Here is a 14,869-nt window from a genome sequence, read left to right as displayed (position 1 = left end):
AAAGGTAGAAAAAGTTCCTTTGCATATTGACACAAAATTTTCTCTGCATCTACATTAGCATTTAGTTCAAAGCAGGAGTGCATGTTGTGTTTTGTCTTTGTTGTTTTGGGGCTTTTTTGTTTGTTTGGGATTTTTTAGGCAAGATTTTGAGTTGTTCCTACTCGTTCCATGTTGGTTCATGATGCAGAGCAATCTCAGGTAGCACAAATGGCATTCCTTTCAGATGAACTAGATGATGCACAGGGGGAGCACCTGGTGTATTCCAGCCATTGGTTGGTTTTGAGGCCATGGAACCAGGCTAAAGCTCTTCTGAAGTAACCCCACCAAAAACAAGTGTAGTGCAAACACCAGGTCCATAGCACCAGTTGCTTCATTTCTATTTTGTCATTTACTAGAGAATGTTTTAAAAGGATCATCAAAGCAGTGAAGAAACAAATAATTTTGAAGTGAAAACATTTTGTGCGTTTTCCACATCAGATGAGGATTTTTGAATTGAACCAAATCTTCATTCAGTACATTTATATTATTTCATTGGAACATCTAATAACATCTTCTTCCTGAATTATGAGGACTCACTTAAACTGCTAAAGTCTTCCTTTTTTTTTTCTTACCAAGCCATCAAGGAAATGACTTTTTATCCTTTTCTATTTAACACGTGTCATGTTATCACTTCGCTGATTTGACTTCTGCTTTTTCTATTTTGAATGTGACAGGAAGCTCTAATGTACTGGAATAGGGGAAATTTCATTAAACAGGTCTAGTTCAATGTTGGCTTTATCTCATGAATTACAATATCCTGTTGACGAGACGTGAGTATTGTATTGTTGCTGCTGCAGCAAACCAGGAATGTTTTGAACTGCCAAGGAAAGGAAAAGCTGTCAGGTGTATTCTGACAATAGTCACCAATATTGGAGGATTAAGCTTGAATGCTTACATAAATTTAAGAACACTTTTAAAATTGCTTCTATAAACTTATATGTATTTGCACTGAATATTCTAACTCTAAGATAAAGCTTCTTGATCTTCTGGGTGACGTGTTTTTGTGATGAATTCTGCACCATAACTAAGGTTAGATACAATCCCAGAGTTTTGCCTTCTGCACCAGAACTTTGTTAGCAAGTTTGGGTTGCAGGGTCTTGCTGCTGTAGAGAAACTAGTATGTGAATTTAGTTCTCATAGAGAAAAAAGATGTCTCCTTTCACATTCTCCAAGGTCTAATTTAGAAAGAAAATGGAAAACACGTGTCATACTGCAATATAAAAAAGATCTATAGGGAAATTCTTAAAGTGGTGCAGTTCTAAATAGTGCACTACTTTTGTGTGCAAACAATTAATTACTGAATGCTGCTAAATTTAAGAGAAATAACAGGAACTTACAGATGAATTGAAAGATATACCTATTTTAACTCCACTTGCATTTTTTTTTTTACTATTTGTTTTATAAAATGGTCTCAAATCTAATTCACTAAAATCAATATTTATCCAATTTTACAGTGGCCTTAAACTTCCAGACACCGGGAACACAGATGGAATTGCAAGATGGAAAATTCCTAGACAACGGTGGTTGTGGCTACGTGCTGAAACCCGAGTTCCTGAGAGATCGCAACACAACGTTTACACCCAAAAATGTGGGAGCATACAGTAAACCAATGTCTCTGTCAATAAGGGTAAGATTATTTAGAAATGGGAAAACAAATGTTTTGTAGTTCAGATGTATTTGTTATCTATTATCGGTTTCTCATCCCCATTTCTGGTCGTCGAGAAGTTTAATATTGTTTCTTAACAAGACGGCAAAACTCAGTATCTATTGCTGCTTGGGTGCTTTCCCATTTGTACTTGACTCATGTTTGCTAAAATATGTAGGTGTTCAGAGCTTGTAAGAGTTTGTAAAAATACATGATTTTTCTCGTGGTGTTGTGTACAGAAATATAAACAGTGTAGCTGACAAAGGGACCGGTCAGTTGTGGCTGTGGAGACTGAACTCTGAAAACTCAGAAATCAAATGTGCCTTTTTGGTGTTTTTTTTTTTCTTTAAATATTAATGATACCACATGTACTGTTATAATGTTAACTCACAAATAGTAATATTTAAAGATATGATAGGAAGCTTTATGTTTCTTTTAAGTTTCATTATCTTCCTGTGCATACATGAAAGACTATTTATCATCCTAGAATAATATAAATAAGTGTGAAGAGGGATGAATTAATAAGCCTTTGAATTATTTCCACTTCTCCCAAATTAAAATATTCTAAAAATATTAGAAATACATGTCATTTACAAATAATGGGTTAGAAAAACCCTTTTTTTGAGGTCAAGTAGATGCCTTATAATTGTTCACTGGTTAGAAAACTACCTTTTCCCAATGAAAAATTGATATTTCTGATTACACAGTACACTACTTGCATAAATGCCATTTAATTAGCATAAAATTAGTGTATAATTGCTATTTTGTTTCTTTCTGAAAAATAAAGAGTGGAGATAAAACATTAGTTAATACCAATTATGAAGTACTTACATAATGCATGCACCTAATCAAGACCATTTCAGTGTCCTGACAGTGAGCATACCAATTGTGAATAGACATTGCTGAATGATTTCAAGCAGCCAGGCAAATACCTCAATTATTTTAGCCCTTATTTGTATAAAGCAGGAATTAATTAAGATGAGCAGAACTCCCCAGCTGTAATGCAGGAGACAGACAAATTCATTGACAATGGGATGTAAATACCTGAGTGTGAGAGAAGCTGGAAAAGAGAAAGGCAGCTTTTTAGGCTGAGGGCACAGACTGAGATTACAGGCTGGGTGGTGCAGGCTACAGAGGAGCAATGGCATCCCACCAGCTGAGGAACTGCAGGGCACAGGGATCTCCATTCACAGTCAGCAGCAAAACCCAGGAAATGGTGGTTGAAGACAAAAAGAATCAGGAGCAGGAGTCAAAGGAGAAGCAGTTTCTGCTGAGAAAGTTTCTACTCGTCTCTACCTTGATGAGTAGAGAAATTATTTAACAGAAGGCAAAGATATAAAACATCTGGGGGCCAAATGTCTAAGAATGACTGGGAATGAATCAATCAATGAAGAACAGAATTGAACAGAAAAATCACACAGGGCCTGATTTTACTGAATTCAATATCCCTCTTAAGCTGATGTACCACCATTCCCATCACCAAGAAGTATATAGCCTTGGAAGGACAAATACAGATATTCAAGGTGCTTCATAAGGAAACTTCTGAGCCCAACATTTTTTCCTACTCTCTGTATGTCTGCTTCACCTTGGGTCTCAAAAATTAATTGGATTTATGGATTTAGGTCATTGTGTGCTGAAAAGAGCTCACTCTTTTCCCACCCCATGGGGGACTTAGACTGGGTCTAGCAATGGGATAGGAGTGTGATGCAGGCCTTGGCCAGTGGGGCTGCATTTTCATCATGACATTCAGGACATGGCAAGGAACCTCCCCAGGATCTAAGTGGGCACCCCATGAGTGATTGCAAAGCTTTCTAGTGAAGGTAGTAGCTATTTTTTAGGAAGAAAGGGGACAGCATTGGTGTGTGCTAAGCCACTGCTCTTCAATATGTCAGGCTAGAAGTTTTCTTGGAGCAAGGTGAAATACTTGAGCAAAAGGTGGAATTTGTGGGGTTTGATTTTCTGGTGGTTGACAGGGGAATAAGAATCTCTGAGTTTTGATGCTTAGTTCTGACACCAGGATCAGGAGTCATATCTTTCACCAAGGCTTGCAGGGTTGTATCTCTCTATTGGTACATTCCATACACCAATTTCTAAAAAGCAGATTATGCACAGATGGTTATTCTCTCCTAGGTGTCCTGAAATACAGGCAGAAAGCACACAAAGTTGTGACTTTCATGAGTCCTTTCTTAGGCTGGGTGCCAGATTACAGGGCAGTCTGAGGCAAAATTTTTAGGTAGCTAACTAAATTAAGGAGAAAAACATCGGGGAGCTTACTAAATGCAGAGGTTTTATGTATTACTATGCAAGAGAAGGAACATAGGTGAGGCAGTCTGCTACATACCCTGTAATACAATGCTGATGTCACCATGGATGTTAATGCTGGTTCACTAGACACAAACTGGAATTCAAGAGCTTGGTATCAGAAAATGCAAGAAATCATGAAACTGATTCCTCCAACATTATTATTTTGCATGTTAACAAAGTATAATATTTATGTCTAGCTATTGAATCAAAATTTAAACCTGAAAATTATTATTTAAAGCATGATATCAGATTTTTTTTTTGACAATGAGGGTGGCAAAACACTGGAACAGGTTGCCCAAAGAAGTGCCTTGTCCTTGTCAACATTTAAGGTCAGCTTGGACGGGACCCTGAGCAACCTGATCTAGTTGAAAATGTCCCTGTTTGTTGCAGGGGGGTTGGGCTAAATGACCTTTAAAGAAAGGTCTCTTCCAAGCCAAACCATTATGATTCTATGAAATTATCAAAAAATTAAATGGGAAGGACCATATTCTTAATTTTCTTGTGTTTAATATACATTTTTAGAAGAGTTTATGGCTGGTATATGCTATTTACAGTAGTTTCTTATGAAACAGCTATTTCTACTATGGCTACTATATGGTTACTATGTATAATTGATTCTTAGAGTTATTTCAATCCATTACAACTTTAATTTTCCAGCTCATCAGTGGTCATCAGTTACCACCCAGCAGCATGTCGAAGACTAACAAAGCTGACCCTTTAGTGCAGATAGAAATCTATGGTGTGCCAGAAGATCAAGCAAAAAAGAAATCTAGTGTTGTAAAAAGCAATGGTGAGCATCAGTCTGATTCTCTTGACTGTGAACAAAGCACAGTAGTATTTTATAAGGAATTATCAGTTTTGCATCCCAGGGCATTGGTATTAACTTACAGAAACTCCAATTATTTCTCTATAGACTAGACTCTTTTGGCACAAAATTTGTAGCAGAAGCTTGTGCTATGTGCCATTTTTGTAGATTAGTAGGTTCAGGAAGCACAAATTCCTAGTTAGGAGCACTCTCCTAAAGGAAGATGGAATTGTTTTTACACCCTTCTGTCACCCTGGACAGCCCCACAGAGCTGCTTGCCCACTCTCCCCCAGTTGGATGGAAGAAAACTCTTGGGTTGAGATAAAGACAGTTTAAGAGGTAAAGCAAAAGCTGCACACATAGGCAGAGAAAAATGAAGAATTCATCCCCCACTTCCCAAGAGCAGGCAGACACAGAGCCATTCCCAGGAAAAAAAGGCTTCGTTATACATTGTGGTTACTCGGGAAGGCAGACACTGAACTCTGAACATCCTCCTTTCCTCCCTTCCCCCGACTTTCTTTTGCCAAGCATGATGCCACATGGTCTGGAATATCACTTGGGTAGTTGGGGTTAGCTGTCCCCACTGTGTTTCCTCTCAACTTCTTGTGCACCCCCAGCCTGCTCACTGGGATGGGGAGGGTGTGTTGCAGCACAAAGAAGACAGGGGTCCTTGACACTGTTCAAATCCTGCTCAGCAACAGCTCAAACGTTGGTGTGTCATCAACACTGTTTTGATCCAGAACACAGCACCATAAGGGTTGATATGAAGCAAATCAACCAGCCTAAATCAGTACACTAATTGGTACATTTAAAGACTGTTTTTTCTGAAGAAACTTTCGTAGCTTCATCACTTAGCTCATATGAAGCTTCTAGTAGGAGTAGTCCCTTAATTGCTTGACAGGTGAAGTGTGTACTCTTTGTAGCTGCCTTCAAGCACTCCCTTATCTTTATCATATAGATCTTCTTGATGTCTCAGACTACAAGTTGCCTGTGATCTTCCTTCTCCTGTACTTCTGTCTTCTATTTTTTTCCATTGCCTTTTTATAGATGGTTGCTGTTTTAAATCAGCCCCTGAATTTCTTTTCTCTGTATGATCATTGCTCAAGACAAAGCAACCCCCTCCTGTTTCACATCCTCTTTTTGTATTTCTAGTCTAGCAAATGTTTTACTACCTGAATTTATTTAGCTCCTACCTCATTTCCAGCACTGTGAAAGGAGAAACTTTGGCAAAAGCATGAAATTATATGTCTATATAGACATATAGTTCCTATATGTCTGTAGGAAAATTTAGGTTTAGCAGGGGCTCTTAACCTGGCTGTTTTGCTTTTCTAAGAGATGACACCGACTTTGTTAGGCTTTTGTTTTACAGTATGATAATCCATGACAAATCCTTAGGAAGGGGCTGGCCTATATACTGTAAGCAAGTCACAAGCTGTCTAAGTTTGTTTCATTCTCAGAGCTTCCCACTGAGAGTTTTAACTCCATAATCTATACAAAAGATGTGATCTACGTACCCCCGCAGTCAGTGGGAGTCTCATCATCTGTTTAAATGGGCACAGAAATCTAGGGAAGAAGAATGAACCCTCACCAGTTCAAACTAGTGACAGCAGATAGAATAATTCAGTTATTAAGTAGAAAAAATGAAATTGTATTTTAATCCTGTTTCTTTTCTTTTTTTCCCATTAGCTTTGTGCCCTAAATGGAACGAAACCTTCTCTTTTAACATCCAAGTTCCAGAACTAGCAATGATACGCTTCTGTGTGGAGGATGAGGTCTCTCTGGTTAACAATGAATTCCTTGGTCAATACACTTTACCTGTGCTGAGCCTGAATACAGGTAACAATTTTATGTGAGCCACCTATAACAGCTCAAAAAAAAAATCTGTGACATTCCAGGCTTTTATCATTACAGCAGCATTGAGAAAGTGCAGCATTATGTCTATTTTCTAAAGGAGGATTGTATAACTATATGTAAAAATGGCACTCCCTGGTTTTTGAAGTATGCAAATCCCTGTGAATGTGAATCCAGGATGTTGAAATCAAAATAATATTAATGACAGTTAATTATTCCTACTGCAATATTCCACTCTAGATAGAAACTGCTCAGATGGTATTTTAATTCACTACAAGGAGCAGGATTAGTCAGAATGGCTATGAAGGCAACAGTTTTGTGCACTTTCTACTCAGTTAGGCTCAAAACCCAACACAAACCAAATTAAAACAAAACCAACCACCAAAAAACCCTCAGGTAACCTATCTGCAACTTTTCAGAGTGGAGAACAAAGAATATAAATCAGGCAAAATATTTATGGTATTTTTCTTACTAGAGTTTCTGGAACGGTTCCTGGAACCTTTTGTAATGAATAGGCTGTGCATAAAGAGCACACACAGAAGTCAGTAGGCCAAGGAGAAAGGCTTATGTAAAATGGCTGTTTACCACACTGGGTTTCTAAAGCTATTTCTGACAAAACAAACAGCTTTTATTAGTGAATAAAGATGTGGAGGGAAAACACTGGAGCTGGCAACAGGCACTGCGCCTTTTTTATTAAGCTTAACAGGATTTTAAATGGCTTTTTTTCCCCCGTGTTCTAAAGTCATAAAGCTGCTTGTGATTCTTAGTTGAGGTTGAGGAGTTACGCAAGAACAAAGACATTACTCTTGGAGCACAGTTGTTTCTCTACAACATCAATTTTCACACTGATAACCTTTTACTTTCCTTTCCTTAGTATATTTCCAGATAATGAAAAATAAATAACTCGACAACTTGCAGTGTCTGAGACAAATTTAAATATCAGAAAACGATGTTTACGTACGCCTGTAAAATAACTGATTTGGGTTTTTCTTATATACAATTTTTCTTTCTGGCTCTAATGTGCCTGTATGATTAATTATGGCCACAAATGAGGGATTTATATTTTGGAAAAGTAAGAGCTTGCAGATTCTGTAGGAAGTATTTTGAGTGGAATAATACAAAATGCCAGGAAACCAGTGTAGGTACAAAAACTACAAATGGTGCCAAACAAATTGTCCCAATCACCACTTAACACAATGTAAAGAAAATGTAATTTGCCATCAGGATTGCCCAGAGGCATAAATAAAATGCTTCTAAGAGGTGAAGTGTTAAATAATTTCAGAATTTAGTGCAATGCTTAACGCTGAGACCTCTAAAACCAGGTGTGGAACAATGGTTTTGCTTTAGGTACCCAAGCTCTTTAGACAGTAAAATGGGAAAATAATGTTCTTACAGAGGGAGTCACAACAGTCTACATTTCCTAGGGAAGAACTGCCTAAAATGCTGAAGAGTGAGCTAAGATTTAAGTCTTACTCTTCAGAATTCAGCTTTAATCTGTACTACAGGACTGTCCCTCTTTCCTTAGTATTCATATCCCTGAGGTTTCCCCGAGGGCAAGTTGCTTCCAAAAGCTGAGCAGTGCTTACATCTTTTCCCTTTGACGGGCAGTGGGACAAAGATGTGCCTTTGCCACCCTCCCCCACATTTTCTTTTGAAAGGATTCAAATCTGTATCCTTTCCCCACAAGCAGCCTCCCAACTCAGCAGACTACATTGGGGAGGAATGCTTGCAGCCCAGCTGAAGCAGACTTTGGTTTTTCATGCAGTGATTATGTTGTTAGAGGGGCTCAAACTGAAAATAATTCTCTACCTTGGTGGTTAAAGGCAAGAGTGGGGAGTCCTGTGTTACAGTCCTGGTTCCAGTGAGTGGAGAATACTAATACAGGACAGCAATTCAGTTATTACTGTTATTATCATGGGATCCAGGAACAGTTAATTATTTAATGCAAATTGGAGCAATTTGAATAGAAAAAAAGGAAGCTTTACTTCTCTCAGGAAACTTTGTGGAATATTTTGTAGGTAGGGGCTAGAACAGCATCTTCAGAAATTAGTCTTAGTCCCTGAAGTGTATCTTTGGATAGGAAATACACTGAGTCTTCCACATACTGTGTGCATGCCCTAAAAACTGATTTCAAATGTAAATTACCTGGAAGCAACTTTAATGTCTGCTGCCCAGAAGCTGAACCTTAGATACCAGGGGAACTTTCATGTAGTATGACAGGACGAGAGGACATGGCCTCAGTCTGCACCAGGGGAGGTTCAGGCTGGACATCACGGAGAATTTCTTCACTGAAAGGGTGGTCAAGCATTGGAATGGGCTGCCCAGGGAGGTGGGGGAGTCACCATCCCTGGAGGTGTTTAAGAACAGACTGGACATGGCACTTCGGCCTGATTGACAAGGTGGTCATTGGTCAAATGTTGGACTTGATTTTAGAGGTCTTTTCAAAATCCTTCTTTAGGTATGTCTGGATGTCTTTGGGACCCTCATTTACATGAGTAAATTGATTCTTTTATACAGAATCACAGAATCATTTAGGTTGGAAAACCGCAGCCCAGGAAATATTTATTCAAAACAGAGACTTACTTAAATAACTGCAGTTAAATATAAATAGATAAAACACAGGACAGTTTTTTAATCAAAAGTAACATTGTTTATCGTTATGAAATAACAGACATTTAGTCATATAAAGCAATACAGGTTGGGGTTTTGGAGACGAGATTGTTTTGTTTTTCAAGCAGGTAAGTTAATTGTTTTAAATTGATAAGTACAGCTTCTCCAAATGCTTCAACAACCAGATGACCACAGTTTCTGAGGCATGCCTTATCTCTGATAACAGGAATTACTCATATGCAAAAGAAGAACCTTAACAGATTTAAGATGTCATGGTAGATGTCATGGTAGAGCTCACTACACTTTTTTTTCTGCCTCAGCTGGACAGTGCATTGCTGCTGCAATACTGTTCTTCTCTGAGGCACTCTGATTCACAGGTTATTTAATTTGCTATCAGAACAATGATACAGCACGTAATAACTTTGAATGTTAAAATATATGCTTTCCCCATGTTTAAATATCACTGGGCTAAAAGTCTTCAGTTTGAAAAAATACCACATCGTGAAAAACACTGGAGTTTTTCGCTCTGTGACCAAAAATGCCAGAATTGAAACACTGCATATGTAGAGGAGAAAAAAACAACAGAAATGGTACTTGGGTTCTGTATCATTTCGGTTTATTTTAAAGAGTTAATTGAGAGAATCATAAATTATGCCTTATTTGCATTGTATATCATAAAAGCACTCCATGGTAACATTTGTGCTTGTGGTTAGCACACTGATAAAGTGTGATTGCATTTCCAGGTTACCGTAACATTCCGCTGCTGACCAGAGAGGGCATCAAGATCGAATCTGCGTCGCTGTTTGCCCACATCTGGTACTATTAATGGTGTTTTCTGCAACAGGAATTGTTCTGGGGCATGGCACCCCGCTTCAATAAAGTGGCATTACTGGGTTTGCAACAACCCAGTGGTCTGATTTCCAGAGTGGCACGTTCTCAATGATTTTATGAAGATAATGGGACTTCTTGTGTAAGTGGTACCTGGGTCAGTAACAGCTGCTGACGTTGGCCCTGCCGCTATTATTGAACTGTCTGCTGTAGGAGAAGAATGTTCAAGGACATTTAAGGGATCTGAAGGTGCACAAGTCCATGGGACCTGACAGGGTACATCCACAGGTCCTGAGGGAACTGGCTGAGGAAGTGGCTAAGCTGCTATCCATCGTATTTGAGAAGTCATGGCAGTCCAGTGAAGTTCCCACTGACTGGAAAAGGGGAAACATAAGCCACATTTTTAAAAAGGGAAATAAGGAAGACCCAGGGAACTACAGGCTGGTCAGTCTCAGAGAGACTTGGGGATGTTCTTGGGGATGTTGGTTGACAAGAATATCAACATGACCTGGCATCCCAGAAGGCCAACAGCATCCTGGCTGTATCCAAAGCACAGCCACCAGCAGGTCGAGGGAGGAGATTTTCCCTGTCTGCTCTGCTCGGGTGAGACCCCACCTGCATCCAGCTCTGGGACCCCAACACAAGAAAAATGGAGCACCTGTTGGAAAGAGTCCATAGGAGGCCATAAAGATGATCAGAGGGATGAAGCACCTCTGCTCTCTAGACAGGCTGAGAGAGTTAGGGCTGTTGCAACAGGAAAAGGGGTGCCGATGGCTTTAAACTAAAACAAGGCAGGGTTAGATTAGATATTAGGTAGAAATCCTTTACTGAGAGGGTAGTGAGCAGTGGAACAGGTTTCCAGAGAAACTGTGGACTCCCCATCCCTGGAAGTGTTCAAGATCAGGATAAATGCGGCTCTGAGCAACCTGGTCTAGTGAAAGGTGTCCCTGCCCATGGCAGGGAGCTGGGAACTGTTTGGGTTCCTTCCAACCCAAACCATTCTATGACTCTATAACTCTATGATTCTTTAGAAACAATTCATAAGTACTGAAATTTTTTGTATATTTTTAAAATTCAGTGAATAATGTCATTTTCAGCTAACTTCTAATTTATGATTAATTACTGAGAATAATACTCTAATATATAGCCTCTGACAGATAAGGCTAATTTTTATGGTATGAACATGTTACATTGACATTTTCAATTATATTGAAAAAAATTTCTTTCCATTGTATCTTTCTAAGAGAACTGGAAAAACTACACATACAATGTACCCTTTATTCCTTTATTTATTATTATTCCTCCTTAATGTTCACTGTAATTTTGTTACCTGAAAAAATAGTTTCGAGAAAAAAAGTAGCTCTTAAAATAATAAAAAAATCACATGCTAATATTGGTACCTTTTCTTAGCTAAGTCTTGAACCTTCTGCTGCTAAAGAAAGACAACAAAATTCATGGACTAATTTGTTAAGGGCCACGTTCCTCATAGAAGCAGGGAGCTCAGGATATATCTTACTGTGAACTCAGGAAATAGGAAGCATAGTGTTTTGAGGTGAACTAGAAGAATTTTAGAAAAAGCAAGGATTAACTGTGTCATTTAAGATCTACTTCTCACCTGACAGCTATCAGTGTAGATCTTGCCCATAAGACAAAATCTTCCCATCCTCCTTACAGAACTAAAGTATTGTTGACCTTCCACTGGACTGTAGCTACCCGATTAATGGCAGATTTTTTATTCAAACATGATTTTTTTTTAAAAAAGGATATTATGTTTACAGCTTTCTTTATTGCCAAACAAAATATTGCTTATGTTTGCAGACAGTTGTGATACTATATTGTAATGCTCTTTTTATTTATTGCTATTTTAATGCTATTTTATTTAATATTGCTCTAAGATGGAAAATCAGGGTATGTGGTAAACAACCATTAGAAAATGTCACAGGAAATAACACTATTAGAAAACTGCATTATAGTTATAATAAGGAAACTAAGACAGTAGACTAAGAAGAATCTAAAATCAATATTGAACTGTAAGGTCAGGTAATTTGGTAACGTTGTAAGCTGGCCTCAGTGTGTTTTCTGTGCTTGAATGACAAGGCACTTGATTTCTCACCCAGGTGAGCCTATAATCTAAAATGCTAGGCACACTGATCTTTGTAGTGGTATCTGTGTGCCAGCCAATATCCTTTTTATATGGTAAATATTTTATAGCTTCTTACAGCTCTGCATATACTCTCACTATTAATATTCAAGCAGAGTTCCCCCCACCTCCTCTTACTGAGGAGGAGCTTAATACAGCAGATTGCCTGGGGAGAATATTCTAAGATAAAAACTGGCCAAGTGACAGAGTCAATTGGTTTGATGCAGAGAAAAACTCCAGCCTATTTTGTTTCCTAAATAACTGGTCCCACTTCAGGAGCTTTATACAACTTTACCTTCCGAAGATCCATTTCTGAGTGTCCTTTGGGAAAAGAAGGCAATTATCTTCACTTCTGGCATTATTATCCCTATGTTGACCACTTTTCCACCTGGTAGAACAAATGTCAGACCTATCCACTATATTGTAACTTAAAATTTTTGGCAGAGCAGATCACAAATCAACATTTCTCCTGTGCCTTAAAAGTGTGCCCTTGGTCCTGGAAAGGTCTCTATACATGGTCAGCTGAGTGTGTGTAAGAGTCTGGCAATAATGGACAGTTTATTATGGCTGCTCATATGCCAAATGTTTAAAGATGTGCTTAAGTGCTTCCTCAATTTATGTAAAAATGCCTTGAACAACAGAGCCCATAATTAGCCTCAGTGAACTCAAAGGAACCACTCATGTTCATTATTTGATATGTAAAGATATATTTTATAGCCCCAAGGTCAATTCAATGCATGTATTGACTTGAATGCCTTATGCAGCATAAGAGGTAAGCATATGTGGTAAGACTGGTGAACAAGCATTTGTGATATCTTGATCTCAAATAAATACCCCACTGAAAGCTCACATTCAATATGTTCTATTTATTCATGAGCATTAGCTGCTCCCTTCTCCTTTCTGGTGATAACAAACCACCAGTTATATCTGCTCCTTGAATGTCAGAATAAAAGAAACTACATATCCTTACTGACAAATTAATACCCTGGATTGGATGTTACATTATAGCAAAAGCTTTTAAGATTTTTTTTTTTTAAATAAATTATTGATTGCATAAGATTTAATGTGAAATTTGTTGGACATCTGAAATGTGTTGGCACCCGGGGAACCATCCCATGGTTTTCTGGTGAAATCATCATGTGCAGTGGGGTCACAGCAGTTGCTGATAAATTACACCATTATCAGCATTGTTTCAACACAGCCAGTGGAATTAATGTGCAAGAAATGAGGCCCCACACTTTGATGTGTACAGAATTCAGTATTTTTACAGTCCAGTTGAATATGAAATAACCAAAAATCTTTATTGCCGTCATAAGAATTTCCTACATGCTGCTACAAGTCCTTAGCATCTGATTTCTTAAACTCACACTGTCAGGAATCTGCTGCAGGAAGATGGTAGCAATTTTAAGACAACAGCCTTATGATTAGAATGTTAAAAAAATGTGGTCAGCAGATGACTGCACATTCTCAAGGGCAACTGAGACAAAATGTACCGTGGGAAATGGGATAAAGAAAAATTAGTGGATAAACAAGTGAATTATCTCAGAGAACATTTAAATTATACTATTTCCCAGTGGATACCACTTTTCTTCATTTAACTGGACACTGCTCAGTTGAATGTTAACCGCTCCCACAAAAGTTCCTTTGCTTTTCACAACAAGCTTCAGTACGTGGCCTTTGAGCTCCGTGACGTTGTCATACACAACCTGAAATAATATACAATGGAACAGAAAGAAAAATACAAATTTGTTAACCTGTTTGAAAAGCAAATTACTTACTTCAATCAGGATGATGATTACAACCTTGTGATAATTGCTTTAAATTTCCATCCAGAATTGTCAAATATTAACCATGAGACAAAATCACTTAGTGAATTTACCTCAGATATATATTTGACCTTATCTAGTTTATATAAAAGAGATTCTGCCAGCTTAGGCTTGTGAAATCTGATTACCATTTGTAAATAAATTTGAAAACTGTGTTGTGTGACGCTTGAGAAAAAAAAAACCCAGTATACATAATTTTCCATTTGAAAATTGAAACTCTAACTTAAGCAGAGCTTTGAACTCAAATGTAAAAAAATATCACAACCTCCATGAAGTTCCACAGGGAATCATAGTGTGTCTGATTTTGTGGAGGAGAAATTCAGATGGAGGGCACTCATTATGGACAGTGGCATGAAAATATAATATAGGTAATTCTGTAAAAGCGTAGATTTTTCTAATTATTCAATATCCTTCTAGAGCAGATGCTTTGATAAATGGTATTGCTCTTCTGCAAAAATCAGAAAAAAGACGGGAAAACAGTTTTGATGTCAATTTGTTTAACCTATGTATATTTTATTTGTTACGTATTCCTTACTGGCACCTTAAAGCAACTTTCTGTTGCATTAATATGTGTTACAAAGGTGTGTCACATCAAGGCACAGTGCCTCAGAATGTTTTCCCAGTACTGTACTTGAGATTAAATCTTATGTTACATACCAGAATTAAAAAAAAGATCAAGCCAAAGTAACCCCAAAATTTCTTCTATCCAAGACTTCCATAACATTTTGTAACTGTCCTAGCTCCAGCAGACCCACATCGTAAAAGAGATAAGGATTTTCCTTTGAAAATGGTCTATAAATTTTACTAATTCAATAGTAAAA

The 14,869-nt window shown here is 37.9% G+C and overlaps 2 protein-coding genes across 2 annotated transcripts in view; one reads left to right on the top strand and one right to left on the bottom strand.

Moving 5' to 3' along the window:
* The window catches only part of PLCZ1 (phospholipase C zeta 1), a 47,148-nt gene extending 36,977 nt beyond the window's left edge, over positions 1 to 10,171 (top strand). Inside the window, exons 10-13 of the mRNA XM_064654390.1 lie at positions 1,494 to 1,666; positions 4,646 to 4,778; positions 6,480 to 6,629; positions 9,998 to 10,171. Of these exons, the coding sequence (XP_064510460.1) occupies positions 1,494 to 1,666; positions 4,646 to 4,778; positions 6,480 to 6,629; positions 9,998 to 10,080 (539 nt within the window). The 3' untranslated portion in view covers positions 10,081 to 10,171. The remainder of the gene's footprint in view (positions 1 to 1,493; positions 1,667 to 4,645; positions 4,779 to 6,479; positions 6,630 to 9,997) is intronic.
* Positions 10,172 to 13,502: 3,331 nt separating this feature from the next.
* PIK3C2G (phosphatidylinositol-4-phosphate 3-kinase catalytic subunit type 2 gamma) overlaps positions 13,503 to 14,869 on the bottom strand; it is a 199,402-nt gene continuing 198,035 nt past the window's right edge. The window contains exon 33 of the mRNA XM_064654387.1: positions 13,503 to 13,928. Within this exon, the coding sequence (XP_064510457.1) occupies positions 13,776 to 13,928 (153 nt within the window). The 3' untranslated portion in view covers positions 13,503 to 13,775. The remainder of the gene's footprint in view (positions 13,929 to 14,869) is intronic.

The sequence above is a fragment of the Pseudopipra pipra genome, chromosome 5, assembly GCF_036250125.1.
Source record: "Pseudopipra pipra isolate bDixPip1 chromosome 5, bDixPip1.hap1, whole genome shotgun sequence".
Taxonomy (NCBI): domain Eukaryota; kingdom Metazoa; phylum Chordata; class Aves; order Passeriformes; family Pipridae; genus Pseudopipra; species Pseudopipra pipra.
Note: the sequence above shows the minus strand (reverse complement) of the source record. Positions and strands in the feature narration are given on the sequence as shown.